Below are 19,218 nucleotides of genomic sequence, written 5' to 3'. Positions count from 1 at the left end.
AAACAGACAAGATACCGACCCCGCTCGTGGGCACGTAGCCGAAAGCCCGATGTGTGCAGCTCGAGCCAGCGAGTTCCGTTTACCAAGATGCGGAGAAGTTGTGAATGTGAAGCGTCGGTCGGTGGGGTCAAGGTCCGCACCATGGAAAGGCCCTGCGGCCAGAAGGCCCTGACCCATTTGCAGAGTGGATTCGACCGAGATGAGAGCCATCGACCCGGAATTCCATTCCGTGTGGTGTGGTGGAACTTGCCACACGACTTGTGATCACTGGAGAGCTCATAGTTCGGCCCTAACAGCCCAGAGCCGTATTATGTCGCAGAAGCGTTAACACAGTAAGACAGATAAGACAGACAAGCCGAAATGCCTCTCCTTATGTGGTCAAACCAACTGCCATGGCAACCCGCGGATGTCACTCTTCTCCGCTCCCAGATGAGATGAGGCGATACCAGCAGAGGCGGCGGGAGACTTTGCATGCCTCCACCCACATGTCTTGAACTAATCACCAACGGGAAATTTGAACTGCAGGAAAAACTTGCTCCACGTTGGAAAGGGGATCCTACTCGAAGATCGGATTGGCCACGACCGACGAGGCTATATCCATGTTCCAGCTGGGGCCGGATTGATGAGCAAAGAACAAAGCAGCCATCTACGTGTATAACATGATATTGACACGGAAAACGATGCGCGTCACCACTCTTCAGCCGCGTGGCAGACGTGGCGTTTTGCGACAGATCGGGTGTCTCAGTTCGTCATGCGGGGTAGCACAAGAAACTGAAGAAGAGGGCACGAGATGCCAACCCCCATCAAAAGAAGACCGAAAAAAAAAAAAAAAAAAAAAGGCCCTAAAACATACCCGAGTTACCGGGACGCGCTAAGTGTCTCGGAAAGGGGTAAGAGACTCGGCAAAGCGAACGACAAACATGGATTCATCCGTTTGATTCGACCATTTGCCGGCCCATCAAGAGGTGTCCGACAAAATGCTGGTGAACACTCAATTATTCAAACTCTTGTAGCTTTCTTATGAGGCTCCTTCCCGTGTCTAAGGTGCATGTAACCCCAGGGAAGTGTTCGTGCGGCACAGACCAGGAGCACACCAAGACCCTGAAATGCAGATCGTCAAAGTCAAGCAGAGCCCATGCCGTCAGCCGAGCCACGTCCTGACCAAATTGAATCGTCAGTTGAGATGCATTAACCAACCCTACCATCGCCACCACTTTATCGCGGGTCCTTTGAGCAAGATTTGCAAGGAAACGAGGTAGAATACACCGACTGCTGCGCTCCTTCCATCGCTTTTGAAGGTTTCCAGGCAAAGTCACATCGGGACTGCATCTCCGCGGCGCACTCCCAGGGTATAACACAATGAAAAAAACAGTGATTGGAAGAGATAGAACTCCGTTGCGCAGGAAAAGTAAATAAATAACAAGACAAAAAAAAAAACATGGGGTATATACGTCAACAATCCGTTGCCGTTTCCGTTGCCTCCGTTGTCCAGAAAAACCGTGAAGAAAAGCGAGAGTGTTAAGAATAAACGTTGAACCTGGGCTCAACGTAGCTTATAATTACAGGGCGGGATAGGTATAGGTAGTGATTAGGAGACAGTGTTGATTTTTCGTAGACCAAACCTTGCTGCCAGTGTAGAAGGTCCCGCACCGCCTATCCGAATTAGGGTCCCCCTTAGATAATCCTCCTAATGCTTCAAATGCCCTGGGTGAGCGTCCATGGGGGTCGCTGGGCCGGAGCTCGAGCCCGGCCGGCTGCCGGCCAACTCCGTCATGCTCTCCGTCTCGTACACCTTGGCATCGCTGGCCTTGGACCCGTTGCGGCCACTACTCATCATCTGGAAGGCGGACCTGCCGGGCACGAGTTCCTGCGCGTTGGGCCGCCGGCGCCCGCTCGACCCTCCCCACGGCCACCACGCGCACATGTCGTCCCACAGCATCTGGACCGCCTTCCACGACGTCACGAGGTAGATGATGGCGTTCCAGAACCCCTGCAGCGGCAGGACGAAGGCCGACATGTACTCGAGCGCCAACGAAGCCTGCCCCTGGTGGATGACCGAGTACACGCGGTTCGCGCTGGACGGGATCCAGGTGACGAGCATGGCCGTGAAGAAGAGGATGGCGCACTTGGTGTAGGACCACGTCGCGTTGCTAGCCTCGTAGGCTGCGCGCCGACGGAGCGGGTTGACGCCCGTGGAACCGCCGTTGTTCCGGACGTCTGCTTTGCTTTGCGTGTCGGCGGCGATGTTGCTCTGGATGGGGAGCTCGATGTCGCCGTAGGATTCGCGGTTGGCCTCTCGCCGGTTGGACGAGATGGTCACCGAGTAGGCAGCCTTGGGCGGTTTCGGACCCGACACCTGCGACCCACGGCGGCCGCCACCACCGCCCAGGGGCGCCAGGTCGATGGCACCCTTGTCGGCGGCTTCGGTCGTGACAAAGACTTCGGTGGTCTTGGTCGAGACAAAAAGGTCGTCGAGGGCAGGAAGGGGCTCGGGATCATGCTGGCCAGTGCTAAACTCTTTCAGTTGCTTGTGCTTCTTGTAGATTTCGCGGCCGGCGCGGATGTAGATGAAGAAGGTGATAAGGATCACAATCCTGTTTTGACCATTGCTCAGTTTTTGCATCCACTCGCTCGCAGGGCCAGAACCTACCAGACGGGACCGTAGAACAAAAGGATGCGGAATATGTCCCATCGGGGCGAGATCCAGCACCATAGCGTCGCGTTCCCGTACATACGCCCCTTCTCGGGACTCGAGACGAAGATAAAAGTAAGGGCCACGATAAACGGAACGCCGTAACAGAGCAGGAGATAGGGGATCTCCATCTTCCTCAACCGCTGGCCATCAAACTTGAAGTAGAAGGTCAGGTATACGTTCACAGCCATGGCCAATGTCCAGCAAGTGTCGGCAGGCATGAACCTAACAAGGCGTGTCAGTCGGCTTGAGCAGGTGAGCTAGGCCGAGATTCTTACATTTGGATGAGAAACGCCTGAAATTGGCAGCCCGCCGAGGTGGTGTCGGAGATAAAGGACCGAGCCATCAGTGTTGCTACGTTTGTCATGAGGTTCCCAAACGACGCGTAAAAGACTAAGCGGTTGATGGGCTTGTGGAAGGCCTTGGATGCGCAAAAGGTGGCGATGACCACGACGGATCCAATGAGAGAGGCACCGGAGCAGGCACGTTCGATGATGCTGAAGACATCCAGCTGTGAGGGAGCCAACCCGGGGTCCATTGCCGAATTCATCTCGCCGTCGGGGCGCCGCGAGGCGCAGGACACGGGCAGATAGCGCTCAAGCGATGGCTAATTTCTTAAGGAGCCGTCGGCGGCCGTGTCGACTGTAGCGGCATAGGAAGCCTTTGTTTGCTTCGGAGAACGGTCTTCAGAGATTGGTTGGCATCCACACCAGAGTCGTCCCGTATCACGCCCGGAGGCGGGCCTCTTGTGGGTGAGCCGACTCACCAGCTTTGCTGACGCGAGTTCGACGAGAGCCGGCCTTGTGCTGAAGATATTGTCTCGGTCGCCGGTAGAGATCAGTCAGTCCGTTGACTGGGGCTGGTTCCAACGGTCCGGTAGTGGCATGGGCAGTGAGACCAACTCTGACGTTGTAGAGGGACGTGTGGATTTCAAGTACTCGGCTGGCGCTCGCAGAGCAGACGGCAGCAGGGCAGGGCAGAGGCATGCGACCAAATATCCCAGAAGGACTAGCGGGGGTGAACAGCGTCATCCTTTGACTGTGCACAAGCACCGCCCAGGATCCTGGGGTGTGCCATTTCTGAAAGGGGTCTAAGGTGACAGGCGTTCGCAAGATCTTTATGCAGGAGTACGCCAACCCAGCTCGGGCAAAGCAGCGATCCCTGCCTCTCGGGGTGCATACGGGGGAGCTTGTGCACCATCAACACTAACCAGACAGGGTATACTCTTCCGTGTGACCACAGTGGAAGAATGAGTCGTGGCTAATAAGAATGTGGTAGAAGACAAGCACTTGAACCAAGAAACGACCCAACGGCAAAATGCGGTCAAGTTCGAGGTGGGCCAGAAATGGATGGGTGGCCAAGACTTGGGAATGTGTGGGAAACCAGGCCCAGTACACAAAAAGCAGACATCGAGGTGGCCAACTTTGTATGGGCTGTAGCCGTCGACTGTGTGTTCGATCGACATGATGAGAATCCTCCACAACTGGAAGTCTTTCTCCACTGCTGTGTGCGCCTGCCGCGAAAGCGGTTACTAGTGCCCGGCTAGAAAGAGATGTTGATGAGCCTTTCACTCTGTCGGTAACCCAGATGGCGCGCGGGGTTGAACATCGATTGCGGTTTCTCCAGAGGCTTCCGGACGAACCTTGCCCATGTCGACTTGACAGGGATCTGAACTCCCCAAGCCGGGCCCCACTTGCGATGGCAACAGACCCTTGTCCCACCCCTGCGAGTCAAGCCTCAGCCGAGGAACCATGACGGAGAGTGGCATCCTGGAGACGGAGGGGATATTGTGACGGTTGTTGTCCTCTCCAAGCATAGCGAGGCTCACAATGATGAGATGGATGAACACGAATCGTTTCATGAGGGGGTTAAATGCTGGTTGGGGGCCTTATCGCGTGGAAGCTGCCCGATTCGAGGCTGACGAGGCGATGGCGATGATTTACGCTTCTGAAATCGCGGCTGTTTCGTTCATCGGTTCAGCATTTGTTTCGTTCCCGAGTCGTGACTGATGAATCCGAGGCTCCGCTAACCCCAATCGTCATTCTGCCTCGCCGCATCCTGGTGATGTTGACTACGTCTGCCGTCCATGACAGACCAGTCCGAAGAACGTCGGGGGCCAGCTATTGTGCGGGGGCAACACAAGGCCAGGAGGGTATACCATGGTTTAGGGAAGTTGTTAGGGCGCCGTTGCCGAACTGTGAGACCGTCTCCAAGGGGACAAGACGGACTGTTGCGATTCGTTTTGCAGCACGGAGAATAATCTGAAATGGAGGGAAGCGAAGACGGCCCCCACGTGGAAACGACCCCACCCAGGGCACCGTTTGCACCGTTTCTCACAGGCGGATTTCTCACAGGCGGTCTGCTTCGCGCTTGGACCTACAAGTCGATTTCCAGCCCTGGTTCTACTCCCTGCAACCACGGTTTGGTTCCTGTGCATCCAATCCGGCGCATCCGTCTTCAATCCCTCTGAATGTTCATCACCATCTCCCAGCAGTGCGCTAGTACAGTCAGCATTGCAACGACGCGCAGCGGCAAACTCGGGAAATCGCGCTGAGTATCCTCGAGTCTTCCCCCCCGATGTGATAGGCACCTCGAACCTCTACCTCCCCGCTTAATCTCTTGCCCGCCGCGGTTGAATTTTAGCAAAATAGTGCCCTTTGGTGCGTGACAGCGGCACCAGGGGCATCGGCCACGAGTTCGACTGTCAAGGGCATGGTAGAGGCGGCGCTCATTTTGCGTTTTTCGAGCCCCGGTCCTGGTTCTCACGCGACCATGATCGCGGAGATCTCGTTGCCTCTCCAGCGGCCGTGGCTGTAAGATCATCGCCAACACCGCGATTCGATGTGCCGTACCCCAGATCACTAGACCCTCGCAAATGACGTCTGCCATGTTGTTGTGGCGAACTCGAGGACTCAGCCCCTATCGGGATCCGGCAGGCGCAAGGGCCTCGCCGCGGCTGGCGATTGTCGATTCGAGCTTTTGCGAATTACGTATGTAGTGTAGTCCTCCGCCCGGGACCACCAAGGAGACTGGCAAGGATTGGCGGAGATTGGCAAGCTGTCCAGGGCACAACCAACGCCATACCGTTCAAACCATTCTAAGGTTTCGGCGTGTGTCAGTGCTTTGTCTCCCCAACGAGCTAGTCGATCTATTTACGTCGATCGATCAAGGCTCATCAACTAAATGCCGACGATCGCGGAAGACGCCGACCTAGTGAGACTTTGGTAGAACGTGTACGGTAACGAGCAGCACCTTTCGTCGAGAAAGCGAAAACATTTAAGAGACCATTCACCTAGTTATGGTAATGTCTTGCACCCCAAGGCGTTGGACTTCCTGCACTTATTCGACAAGCGGCAGGGGTAACAAGACCGCTTTGCTTACTATATGTTAGGTGTGTCACCAAGATGTCCGCTAAAATGGCATCCGCCATTGGGGATTAGTTATGCAAATTCCTTCATTAAACAAGGTGCGCGCTCTATCACCCTCCTCTCTGGAAGCTCTGCCAGAGTTCTCGAAATGAATGTAACGCACGCAAACACCGCTACCACCTTAGGCCCAGCCCTACGGATTTGGTAGCCTTGTTGATCTGTGTCGGTGGGTCAGGTTCTTCCTTCAGGGGAAATCAACGAGTCAACGAGTCAACGAGCTTACCTTCTCGGTCCGTTCTTCAATTGTTGCGCACAAGAGAAGTCAGGCAGGCAGCCTGTCATCCAATGACGGCTTCTCGCAGCTTTCGAGCCCCTGCTTGGCCTGCCAAGAATTGCGGAGAAGGTGGGTCATTGGTTGAAAGACATTGGTCGAATCGGTCAGTGAAATAGTTGCAGCAATGAATGCAGGGTTCATTTCAGCACCCTCCTGAAGGATCACATTTAGACAAATCAACTGCGATGAATGTACGCAGACAAAAAGATGAGAATGGGCTGGCCACTCTGAATTCTTTACGCAGCTGTCGAGATGTTACCTCCAGATCCCAATAAGCTGGTAATCCCACCGCACATCCCCCGCTTCCAGAACTAAACGTGATCAAGCAGCGAGTACAACACAACATTCCTGGCGTATATATCGGCCCCGTCCACTATCAACCCCTCTTCCAACACATGAGGTGGTTGATTTTGCGATACAACCCAGAGGAACCACGCTTCACGACGAGATTGCTTGGTCCTTGTCCGCCAAGTGAGAGCTCTCATCCGCAAACGTCTCACGTGTTGAACTACTTTACATCTGGACACGAACCGGCGCGCTCGGCAAGCGGAGGACATAGCCGTTTTGAGAACAAGCCAAAAACGCCAAAACGCCAAAACGCCAAGGGCGAGGAACGTGCGCGGCACCAGCCGGCCGACCTCCCACTTGCATGGCCTGGGGAAAGCTGCCGAGAAAAAAGCATACAAGCTAACTGCCACTAGTGCGGTTCACCGTTGGACCTGTCAACTGCGGTAGCTGGACGATACGCGGAAGCGGAGAGGTCCCCTTGTGCCGTGGCGCTCGGGCGGTGACTGGAATGACTGACATGCTGTAGCGTGAGCCGACGGCGCCGCATGACAAGGGGCCAAAGCCGGCGCACCGTTTCACTAGGAGACGCCACCCAGGACCGATTCGATGGGCTGCAGAAGCCACCGCCGAGAGGGTGGAGGAAAAGGCTCTCGTCCCAGGGGGGCGTTCACTTGGTTTCCCGGTTTCCTGGTGCTTGGCGTGATTGCACACCCGCATGCCGTCCATTTGCTGCGGTTGGCCGTCAATGGGACTGTGGGCTCGGGCCTCCTCCCTTCCTCCCGTCCGCGCGGAGGCCGACTTCTTGCTTCCTTCATTGGGAATCTCGGGAGGGGCCACCGCACGCCCCTATCGTCGGTATACCCTCTTTCGTTCGCCAAACGAAGAAGCTTGCTCGGCTGTTCTGTGTGGGGTTTTCTGCATGGAAGTGCCCCTCTGTGCAAATGCCGTGATGATGTGAAGTCGCCCACCCACGAAACGGGGCGGGGGCATGGTGCGTTGGCGAGAGGGGAAGAGGAAGGATTCTAGATTCGCGAGTCTCATCTTCGCTATGACCTTCATTGACACTCTCGCCCGGTCGTGGCGATACTCGCTCCGTGTTGTCATCTGAGCAGCTAGGCCATAAGAAGTTGGCCAGAAACCGCAGGCCTTAGCCAACAGAGAAAAGTACAGTGTTAGGGGTAATCCATTCTCGGGGTGACCAGCCAGATCGTGGAGTTGTAGCCGTAATTGCTTGAGACTCATTGCTGCTGCTACGAGTACTAAGTCTACGTCTCCGAGCCCAGAAGGTGTACGCACGTTGGCAAGCGGACTACAGCCTGGACAGAGAGTTGAAGGGGTTGCACTCGTCACCCCCAGCTTTTGTGCGTGGAAGATCCTGGAGTGCCAACAAGTTCGAAGGTTTAATCCTTGCACGAAGGCTGATCTTCTAGCCTGGTCCCAGACCTGGGCCGGGGACTCGCGACTCGAAGCTCTTAGCTGCTCCCCGAAACTTCCACGCATGGTTTCCCCATGATATAGAAGCCATGGACGCCTGATATCATAATATCATAATTCTGAATAACTGATAGGGGCATCATCTTCCTCTTCTTGTTGGACGCGGTCCAGAAACCTGAGCATGCGAGGTTCGGTGTCTAACTGACTCTTGATTGCGGGTATTGCGGCTGCGTTTTGTTTCTTGGTGTCCTGGGGTTGGGTTTCTTCTGCCGGCGGCTTGCCTGGTTTGTCTCATTCAACGGGTGGCTTCCAAGCGTCAGGGTTGTGCGCTAGGAACTTCGCCAATCGTGTACCAGGCTGCACGGTGACTTTCTTCGCCGGATGGCGAGTCTGGGTGCTAACAGCACGCTGTTGTCGGTGAAGATTAGGAGGCAAGAGGACAGTCCCCCCGCGTATGGGCTGGCTGGGGTTGCAGTATGATTGTGGAAGTAGCTGATCGGGTCCATGTAAAGCCGTATACCATGCGTCAATAATATCGGATGTTGACTTGCCGTCTCCAGGAAACACGGACGATTCTCGACGAGATGGCGTTCTAGGAGATCGGGGTGCTGCTGGGGTGGCTCTGATTCCTACATCGGTGTCGATCACGGCTGGAGCAGAGGATCTGCCAGCCCCATCGCGTCCATATGTAGTTTTGACGGATTCCATAATGACTGATGCTTCGTCTGGTACCCGAACGAGCTCTGTTGTAGCGGCGGTTGTCTCCATGGTCGAGTCGTGACCTTGAGGCTCCGTGGCCAGGATGGACAACTCCGCCATCTTGGAAAGAATTGACTCTAGCTTTCTGGTTAACACAATGTGGGTTATATTTTGAGTTGCAAAGCAACTGCATACCTCTCGAGGGCCGGTCTGCGGATCCACCACTGCTAAGCCCCACGCTATCAACACTATCCTCTCCCACGACGGATGGTAGAAAACCCCAAGACCCGCCTTCGGCCCCGTTGACGGAATTTTCGTGGTTTGAGAAGTAGGACTGGAGTTGTGTTTGACTTTTGACAGCTGTTTTGGTCGGTTGGGTGGTTGCTGAGGCCTGCCGCGTATTCTTGAAAGAGGAGATACCTCTATCTGGGCTAAATGCCCAAGAAACCCTAGGATATTCTTCTCTGGCGAGGATGAGTGTCGGTTTTAGGTTGTGGTTCCGTGAACGCTACCGCCGCCCTCCCTGCCCAATCCTCGCTCGATTGCCTTTCGTGCGCGCCCCTGGCCGGCTGGCTCGCAATCATAGTGAGCCTAGTTATCACCAAACATCTTCGCTGATAACGACCAAGAAAACCGGGAATAGCTGGAATCGGAACTGCAGGCCGCGTAAGTTGAAGAGTACCGGGTTGAGGGAAGTTCCCGGGGTGTGGCGGCAGGGTAGAGACGATGGATACGGTAGGTTTTGGTGCCGCTCGGCAAACAGTTTGTAAAGTCGCAGGCACTCAAGGGAGTATGGCGCCACGCCGATGGGTAATCGGAAGGGTCTCGTTGGGGGTTTCTGCGAGTTAACAAGGAAAGGGATGGGATGGGATGGGACAAGGTGGACTACGGGGAAGTGTAATCGAGTCCTCTCGCTCGATAACAGGGGATTGGGAAGAAGAGTCGGCAAACTCCTGCGAGTAGATGGAAAATAGTACCAGAATTTCCTTAATACAAGATCCCACTCTATCAGTTTGCCATATTGGGCGAGCGGGTTGATGTGTCGTTCATGTCGATAAGCACAAGTGCTCGAAATAGGCGCTCGGTTCGTCCGCCTCCATAAAGAACTCGTGTAATGTAAAAGCCGAAACAGCCAAGGCAGAATTTTCCAGAATTCATTGGGGCTGCCAGATAGACTGGGGCGAATCTCATAGAGAGGGAAGGGACAACTTTAGTTCTGGGTTAGCCCTTTCAGCTTAAGTTAGAGTGACAGCTGCCCGTCAGCTCTGTACTGCGCCGGAATGGGAACCAACAAGCGGCGCATCTCGGCCGTTAAGGTAGTTTGCAGCGACCTCGGTGCTCCGATATTTCCCGTAAAATATTTCTTTCAACTTCTGCAACCAAGACTTCGGCCGCGAAACACCCTTAGACGCCCAGGAACCGCCCTCTCCTACTGCGTTCCATGTCATTCGAGCTTCATCACCAGTCCAGGACTCCAGACCGGAATATGGAGATTTCGCTGATCACGAAAAGGCTCGAAGAGATACATGTTGCTCCGCCAAGCGTGTGGTGAAATCGAGTTCGCGGCACTTCCCGGCCAGGGCGACTTTATTGAGGTGTAACGCAACCACATCCGACTTCTTAATAAGACAAGGCATTGAGACTGTGAATTCCGTTTAGAGATGGCTTCTTGCAGCATACTCGGCCGTCTCATTGCGACGATCTTTGACGCTGCACCATGACTGGCTAGCCTGAGGGATAATTAATGAACGACGGAAGAGAAACAGGCTCGTCACACCAGCACTGCTAAGAGATAATCGAGAGCATAATTACTGCTATGTATCTGTCAAAGCACGGAACCGGATCGTTCAGTCTCTGTTGTAACAAGTACCCCTGAATGTCAGAGCAACAAGCTCCCGGTTTTGGCTCGGGGGCTTGCCAAGAGCGCCATGTACGCAAGGGTCCCGCGCTGGTGATCGACTCGGATAACAGCTCGCATAACGGCTCGGCTCCCAGGGCTGAGACTGCCAAGATGTGGGTTTTGAGCCTCAGCCGATCATTGTCAACCTCATATCGGCCCTGCCAAGCATACATAGTGGTGTTTGCAATGTTAATAAGCAGATTGCTGCTTTCTTATACCTGATAGGGGCTGTTGACCATCTCCAGGTCAATAAACCAATAAAGGACCGCGCATTCACATAAACTGTAGCCATGTGCTAGGCTGCGGGCGTCGGCTCTCCGTCTCAGCTCCGGAGCGTGGCCCTAGCACCGTTTGGCTCTGAGATCAATTTGCACTTTTGCTGGGGCTTTTCCATGTGGTGATGGAAAAGGCCGGGAGTGGAGGCAGTACGAACTCATATTAAGATAACAGTCCCCCCCAGGTGATGCAAGCAAGATTCAGGCATGCAGCCAGCCTTTGGGTTCAGATTAAAGAGCCCATCAATTCGCCGCTGTCGATTTGTCTGAAGGCCTTGCATGCAAAGCAACGAGGCTGTACCTATGAACATGGCTATCGAAGCATATTGTCATGTTGCAACCCGTCTGTGGTCTCCCGCTTCTGTCGAATCTGCCGATCTTGCTTTTAGTGCTGCGGTTTGATTTTCGTAACATAGCAGCACCCTTCGCTCTGCCGCTTTTAGAATTCCCTATTATTTATACTCCCGGGGCCTAAGATGGGAATCTTCAACAAGTTGGCTAGTCTCGAGATATCTAAATCTTTTCCAGACACGTCTCTACTACATTAATTAATATATTGATCAGCAAGGATGCCGGGGTGTTGAGTCTTTCATTGTCTCGCCTGATACGCGTAGTCCTAATTAGACTAGAGGCACAAGTGTGACTTCCATGATTCTTGAACATAAATCATCGCGTTACGATTACTTTGTATTCCTACTCCTCCTCGGCAACAAAAATTACGGGAAGCATGACAGATATAGTTATCTTCGCGTTGCGCTCAGCATGAAGGGTCGATATATCGACCGCCTTAATGATCATCACTATTATGCATTTAGATCGGGCCCTCTATCGTAAGTCGCTCGACCTTCCCCTGGAGAATCTAGTCTACAGTAGTGCACTTAAAATCTCAAGATTGGTTGCTCTGGGTAGCTTTTAGCATCACACCATGGGTCCCCCGCCTCGCGTCAGCCCGGGATTCCCCTCAAGACAGCTCACAGCGAGGCCACTGCCAGAAACGACCGCGCGTGTGTCCTTTAAACGCAGCCTAAGGGAAATCACGGATGTCAACTTCTCGACAGAGATTGGTGTAGGACTGACCGCACTGGCCACAGCAGCCTATATCGTTGCGGTTAACCCAAGAAGCTAAATCGCGTTACATCTCAGATTATTTAACATGATTCTAGTCGCCGATCCTCGCGCAGACGGGGTACTACTACCACTGCGAGAAACCATACGATACACAAGGCAAACGCACAAACATGGGTGGATGGGCTGCGCGTGATGACGGCTGGTTGGGTATTTCTAAAGAGCTTTCAGAGAGCAGCCATCTAGCTCTGCGTTAGCCGTCCGACAAGACCTTGTCACCAGTCACAACTGCCTTGGCCGGTCTCTCCTCCACCTCTCTCGGCCTCTGAAGGAATCTACAAGTATGCCTGGGGCTAGCCGAAGCGCATGCGAACCACGAGACTGTTACTTACAACATCCATAAACCAGGACTTGCCCCAATGCCCACTGTACGTATCAAGTCGTAGACTCCAAAGGAATGGGTTTCATCAATTATCCTCCTGCCCCGACAAGAATGCGGCATTGGCTCATCAGAGTCACGCCGGATCTAACAAGATAGCGAGTGTGTTCGGTGCCGGCTTGTTCCTGATGCTAATAAACATGTCGTACACCTCAGGCATTACTAGTATAGTTACAGGAGGCTTGAGCGCACCGCCCTCTGTCGGTACATAGCTGTACGGAAGAGAATCCCAATCACACTGGTGAATCAGCACGAAAATCATGACGAACCCAAAGGTATGTGACATACCTACCTCGCACTGCTTCTTCCATTGACATGTTGGTTAGATGTGGGCAGGGATCTCCGTCAGGGGGCTAACTCACAATCGTCTTCATGGCATTCAGGGCCAGATTAGCTATTATCATTAGTATCGGCCTTGTTTCTATTCTTTCGTAGCCGTGAGAGCCCAGATAGTACCCACATCTCCCGACGTAGTTGACATTCACTCCAGATGCGATACCCCGCTGATATACGCACTTCCTGACACCCTTGGTTGACCGCAACCAGCGGTTTGATTACTTCCATAATGTAGTCAGTTGTCACACTGACAAAAACACTGGCAAAGCAGCAGCGAGACCTTGGAAGTGGGTCGGGACCCCGTTATACGCTTGTTTTATTCACTTTCCTTTATGTCGAAATCACTGCATCGATTGCACTGCAATTCAATGCCAAAATTGCCGGACAGTACCGAGTCTTGGATGGTGTCGAATCGACCGCCTGAATATCTCGTCAGCTGGTCGCAGCTGGTCACAGCTGGTCGCAGCTGGTGGTGGAAGTACGGAGTGCCTCGAGCTCCCCCAGATTCCCGAAACTGTTGTAGCTTCGCTTATCTTATCTATAGGCCGACATGCAGGTATCCATGAGCTTGCATCATCGCACCGATTTTTGGTGGTCCCTGAATTCTCGAGTCTGGAGCAGTAGGTTCTTACTCCGACTCGAACGAGAGTACTTCTCATCCTCGCGCCGAATTTAGTTCCCGCGGTTTCCGGAGCTAGTGGACCGCAAGCGGCTGCTAATCCACGGAAAACGAGCTCGCTCTGAGGCGACCGACCTTAGCGCGGTCAGAAGCATCAAGATGAGTGGCGGTTGGAATACTAGTAAGCTATCTCTATCGCGGCCCTAGACCAACTACACGACTGACACACCGAATCACAGTTGAGTCGGATGCGGTATGGAGAGACTATGCCAGGCAACCTCGGTGACCGAACAAAGCGGCTGACTAGTGGCAATTCCAGGGTGTCTTCACCTACCTCCTGGACAACCTCGGCGTCAAGGACGTACAATTCGAGGAGCTGCTGTCACTGGACCCGGACGCACTCGCGCAACTGTACCCGGTCTACGGCGTCATTTTCCTCTTCAAGTTCCCTACCGACGCCCCCTACCGCTCGGGCGACAAACCGCTCGACGGGAGCTTCGACCAAGATGCCGCCGAGCGCCTCTTCTTCGCCGCGCAGACCATCCAGAACGCATGCGGCACGCAGGCCCTGCTGAGCGTCCTCCTCAACAAAACCGAAGGGAGCGAAGACGCAGCCGACGCAACCATCGACGTCGGCCCCCACCTGCGCGACTTCCGCGAGTTCACCATGGCGCTCCCGCCCGAGTACCGCGGCGAGGCGCTGTCCAACTCGGAGCTCATCCGGGACGTGCACAACAGCTTCGCCAAGAGCAGCCCGTTCGTCGACGAGACGACGCGGCAGCCCGACGAGGACCGCGACGACGCCTTCCACTTCATCGCCTACACCCCCGTCGGCGGCACGCTGTACGAGCTCGACGGCCTGCAGCCCGCGCCCATCAGCCACGGCCCGTGCTCGCGGGACGAGTTCCCCGCAAAGGTCATGGACGTGCTGCAGCGCCGCATCGCGCGCTACGACGCGGCCGAGATCCGGTTCAACCTGCTCGCCATGGTGCGGGACCTGCGCATCCGGGCGCGCGAGATCGGCGACTTTGAGCTGCTCGCGCGCGAGGAGCGCAAGCGCAGGGATTGGCAGTTTGAGAATGCCCTCAGGAGGCACAACTTTGTGGGCTTCGCTGGGGAGGTGCTCAAGGGCGTGGTCGCGGCCAAGCTGAATGAGGGGAACGGGGCGTACGAGAAGTGGATTGAGCAGGGGACGCAGAAGATGAAGAGGAGGATAGAAGAGCGGAAAAAGGGCGCCGGCGGTGGCGGTGGGGAGGAGGTCGAGATGGCGGGATAACCAGCGGAGAGAAGAGGAGAGGGTATATTAGAGCTAGGGGCGCTGGCGTTGGGACTGTATCTGGGGATCAGAGTACTCGGTCGTATCGGGTTGTTTTGTGACTATGATTTTGGAGACCCGGGCATAACATATCCTCCGGATTACAGCAACCGTCTCTCTGGATTCGCTGCGGTAGAGCGACAGCGGTCTCGAAGGTTAGGCTGCACGCAGGAAACTCCTCGTGTCTAGCATGGCGCCTGTGTTTTCCGGACATGATTATCCCATCCATCCCGACTGTCCGAAGCATGTTGTTCACTCAGTACACTTTAGCCAACGGCATAATCTTGTTCACCAGCGACATGAGCTGGAAACCGGAATGACCGGGACAGCGGGTGTCTTCAGCTATCGTCGAAGCGGTGCGTGGCAGCGGCCATTCGCAACAAAGCGATGATACCCGGTTGACGCCCCTGTATCCCATCCGGCCCGCGTGCACCACAATGGTTCTCAATGATTTTATTGAGTATTCGTGACCGACTCCTTTTTCTGTGGAATCGTAGCCTTGACCCGAAAAAATGCCATGCTCGCGTACACCGTTCCGGAAGAAAGTCAAGCCCAGTCAAAAGATCCCCCATCCCAACTCAACCGACGACCCTCGGACTTAAGCCGCGGAGATGGCCCGGCGGACGCGGGCACCACGCTGCCTCGAGCTAAGGTGGGCCTCATCGCGAACGACCGCCTCCGACTTCTGAACAGCCTCCTCAGCCTCAGTCAGGATCAGTTCGATGTGGCAAGGGTTGGACATGTAGGGGTTGATCTGCCAAAGTGTTAGCACCTAGTTGATCTGCCCACGGCTAGGTCTGCTGGGTATCCGGAAAACGTACGCGGCCGTGGGCACGGTATGTCCGGCGGCGCTGCTTGGGGGCCTGGTTAACTTGGATGTGCTTGACGACGAGGTTGCCGGTGTCGAGGCCCTTGGCATCGGCGTTCGACTCAGCATTCTTGAGGAGACCGAGCAGGAACTCGGCGGACTTGACGGGCCAGCGCGCGCGAGAGACACCCCACTGCTTGCCTATTTTCCACAACAATCAGCACCGTCCTCAGTGACACATCAATCCTCTCCCGGCCTGGTTGACTTGAACGACTGCTCGGCCAAGCCCGTCGCCCCCCCACTCTCATCTCCCAATGCCCAAGGATTAGGTGTGCTCGTCGTTTGCGAATCGTACCTTGGGCGGTCCGGCCGATGGAACCAGCATAGCGTCTCATGGGAACGGCCTCCTTCTTGTCGATGACGTTCTGAAGGAACGTCTGGGCGCGCTGGAGCTTCCAGCCGTTGATCGCCTGGGCGGTCTCACGGGTGTTCTTGAAGGAAACCCGGAGGTACGACCCGCGGGAGCGAGCCGACTTCGCGGGCGCAATCTCAGTCGCTGAGTACCGAACCTAAAGACGGCGAGAACTTTGGTCAGCATGGTCCCGGGATAACTCTTAGCACTCTCTGTAGTCGGTCTAGCATTTCCCCATCCGGTTTTCGCAGGTCGAGCGACAGAAACATTTTCAAACATTGAATTGCGGAGCAACAGGGAATGGCACGGTTTCGCAGGGGCTACTGACCATCTTGACGGCTTGTCGATGCAAGGACGGAATCGACTGAGTTTGGAGTTCAGGAATGATGATGGTTCCAAATTTTGGCGCCAAATCCGATTTTCGCGATTAGGGTTCGGTGGGCATTGGTTGATTGGCTTGTGCGGGTGATATTTCGGCCTCAGGCAGAAACAAGCGCCGGCCACCTGCGTCTCGGCGATGGGCTTAGCTGCTAGGACCAGTAACGATTTAGCACTGAAATTCCGTCACACGCCGATAAGTATTGCAACAAAGCATCAGGCTATCTAGGAACTGGCCACTCAGAGCATCGGACAAATCCCCAGCCGACTTGACCCCAAAGCCAAAAAAAAAAGGGCCCCGCTTTTTTTTCTGAGCGTCTAGGAAATTTTGCATCCAGCTCCATCAAGCTTGTCGAAGGTCTCGACAAGGCCGCGCACTCTGCACCGATTGTGTCTCGAACGGGAGTTTGCACAAAACGTTACATCCGGTGTTACCGAATATAACTGCGACCAAACGGATACCCCTTTTACGAACGTAAAATCAGTCATAATGGGCTTTGAACGCGGTGGAAGAGGCAGCGGCAGAGGAGGCAACTTCCGAGGTGGTGGTGATCGCGGCGGGCGCGGCGGAGCGCGGGGCGGCCGTGGCGGTAAGTCGTGATATTTTTTGCTCGTATAACGATTTTGTCTTCAGTGGCAGATTAGCTTGCCTTCGCGTGTTCTGTTCGCAATGTGGGAGGCGTCTCTCTCTTTTTGACTTCAGCGAGGCCCCGTCTCAACCCATCCCAACCGTTCCACCAATATGAGTTGTCCCGCTAACTGGGTCTTAGGCTTCGGTGGCCGTGGCGGGCCTGCTGGTCGCGGTCGTGGAGGACCTCCCGGCCGTGGCCGAGGAGGGTACGTCTCCCATGCCCCCTGTTGACTGTGACTAGTGCTAATACGGGAATGTAGTGGTCGCGGAGGTGGACGTGGTGGTGCAAAGGCTGGCGCGAAGGGCGGCAAGAAGGTCATCGTTGAGCCTCATCGTCATAAGGGCGTCTTTGTCGCTCGTGGTGGAAAAGAAGATCTCCTAGCCACCGCTAATCTGGTTCCGGGCGAGTCCGTCTACGGAGAGAAGAGGATCTCCGTTGAGAATACTGGCAAAGGTGATGATGCCGTTGCTACCAAGACCGAGTACCGCGTAAGTTCACTCAAGCCTATGGTGGTCTCTTTCGGAATATGTGATCTAGAAATGACTTGACGTCCTTGAGCACTGGCTAATCTCGAGATGTCTTACAGATTTGGAATCCTTTGTCAGTCGATCCGTGGCTCAATCTGGTACTCTCCCATGCTAACACGAAGCAGCCGAAGCAAGCTTGCTGCCGGTATCCTCGGTGGTTTGGAAACGATTTACATGAAGCCCGGTTCTAAGGTGCTTTACCTGGGTGCCGCCTCGGGTACCTCGGTGTCCCACGTGGCCGATATCGTCGGGCCAACTGGTTCTGTCTACGTATGCCGATTCAACGCGCAGTTGGAGTTCAGAAGTCTAACCAGGCTGCATGCAGGCCGTTGAGTTTTCCCATCGTTCCGGCAGAGATCTGATCAACATGGCTGTAAGTCCCGTCTCAGATCTTGATACCGCTAACTGCAAAAGCGCGGTTTGACAGAAAACTAACTTATTTACAGACCCGCCGGACCAATGTTATCCCGTAAGCAGTGTATTGGAATGAACATTGGGAGAGCATGTTGGGCTCACATTTGGATAGGATCGTTGAGGACGCTCGCAAGCCGATGGCGTACCGGATGCTTCTGCCAATGGTTGATGTCATCTTTGCCGATGTTGCTCAACCCGACCAGGCAAGAATTGTCGGCATCAACGCGAAGCTCTTCCTGAAACAGGGTGGTGGTCTACTGATCTCCATCAAGGCAAGCTGCATTGACAGCACCGGTAAGTCCTCCTAGGTGTGTGTCTCTCGGACAATGACTTACACTGTATCAGCCCCTCCCGAGCAAGTCTTTGCCAGCGAAGTTCAGAAACTCAGGGAGGACAAGTTCTTCCCAAAGGAGCAGCTTACTCTGGGTGAGTTGAATGTCAGGGTATTTGATCCTGAGAGCCTGTATACTGACGGTTGCTGAAGAACCCTATGAACGTGATCATGCCATGGTGTCTTGCGTCTACCTGCAAAAGGAGTTCGAGGGTTGAGTGCGAGTTCAGATCTTAGTATCGTTCTTGGCTCTCTTCAGGGCGTTCTCACATTGCTTGGTGTTCAACAGGACGGTTGGCTTCTTTAAGTCTGGGTGGCGAATGGCGTTCGGGGACTGGGTTCACTCAGCATGTGTGACTAGAGCAACAGGGTGTATCAATTGACCTCTACAGCGAAATCAGTCAGCCACTGATACCATCCAACCGCTCAGGTCTCGACATTGTCAGGCTCCTCAGCGTTTGTGACGGGCGATGTGGATTGGACGCCGAAAAGGCAACCCGCGAATGCGCATTGATGTCGCGGGGATGGATGGCAAAATGGGGGTACAAGAATCGTCCTGGTGGTTTACCGAGGCTATGAGGTAGTGACTAGGTAGACAGCTAATGTCGTTTTAAGACTCAATGGGTTGGTTCTCACGCTTGCGCCTAGGCGCTAGGACTAGACTGCGCGTAGTCTGATGCGTTGGCATGGCTGGCTTGCGATAGCCGCCGTATCAGGAGTTGAGTTGTCAGCTTTCGATGAGAGAAAGCTGATAACTTCTGCAGAACTCAGGGGCTCGAACTCAGGGGCTCAGGGGCTCAAATCGGCACACAGCCTCGTACAGCAAGATGGCAACCCCAAACAGCCGTCGTTTGAATCATCCAAGTTCCCGCCGCCGGTCAAAGAATAACTGACTCGTTGAAACAGGATGGAACCAATTGACTATTGAATACAGAAGGCTGAGATGCGGCAG

At 54.6% G+C, this 19,218-nt stretch overlaps 4 protein-coding genes across 4 annotated transcripts; 2 read left to right on the top strand and 2 right to left on the bottom strand.

Moving 5' to 3' along the window:
• Window positions 1-1,687: 1,687 nt before the first annotated feature.
• On the bottom strand, window positions 1,688-3,242 carry MFIFM68171_05091 (G-protein coupled receptors family 2 profile 2 domain-containing protein; the record flags this gene model as incomplete). Its single annotated transcript, XM_071060511.1, has 3 exons — window positions 1,688-2,594; window positions 2,651-2,917; window positions 2,971-3,242. The coding sequence occupies 3 exons, from the start codon at window positions 3,240-3,242 to the stop codon at window positions 1,688-1,690; spliced, it is 1,446 nt and encodes a 481-aa protein (XP_070916612.1).
• A 10,366-nt stretch (window positions 3,243-13,608) lies between these two features.
• Window positions 13,609-14,725, top strand: MFIFM68171_05090 (Ubiquitin carboxyl-terminal hydrolase; the record flags this gene model as incomplete). The annotated part of the gene is made up of 3 exons (XM_071060510.1): window positions 13,609-13,630; window positions 13,689-13,702; window positions 13,769-14,725. The coding sequence occupies 3 exons, from the start codon at window positions 13,609-13,611 to the stop codon at window positions 14,723-14,725; spliced, it is 993 nt and encodes a 330-aa protein (XP_070916611.1).
• Window positions 14,726-15,362: 637 nt separating this feature from the next.
• Window positions 15,363-16,315, bottom strand: RPL17B (60S ribosomal protein uL22; the record flags this gene model as incomplete). The annotated part of the gene is made up of 4 exons (XM_071060509.1): window positions 15,363-15,518; window positions 15,586-15,773; window positions 15,928-16,141; window positions 16,313-16,315. The coding sequence occupies 4 exons, from the start codon at window positions 16,313-16,315 to the stop codon at window positions 15,363-15,365; spliced, it is 561 nt and encodes a 186-aa protein (XP_070916610.1).
• A 537-nt stretch (window positions 16,316-16,852) lies between these two features.
• On the top strand, window positions 16,853-18,484 carry NOP1_1 (Small subunit processome complex component; the record flags this gene model as incomplete). Its single annotated transcript, XM_071060508.1, has 10 exons — window positions 16,853-16,952; window positions 17,133-17,199; window positions 17,254-17,482; window positions 17,581-17,594; window positions 17,647-17,791; window positions 17,847-17,894; window positions 17,968-17,990; window positions 18,048-18,229; window positions 18,281-18,361; window positions 18,420-18,484. The coding sequence occupies 10 exons, from the start codon at window positions 16,853-16,855 to the stop codon at window positions 18,482-18,484; spliced, it is 954 nt and encodes a 317-aa protein (XP_070916609.1).
• Between the last annotated feature and the right edge of the window lie 734 nt (window positions 18,485-19,218).

This window comes from Madurella fahalii, assembly GCF_045866475.1.
Source record: "Madurella fahalii IFM 68171 DNA, scaffold_2, whole genome shotgun sequence".
Taxonomy (NCBI): Eukaryota; Fungi; Ascomycota; class Sordariomycetes; order Sordariales; genus Madurella; species Madurella fahalii.
Note: the sequence above shows the minus strand (reverse complement) of the source record. Positions and strands in the feature narration are given on the sequence as shown.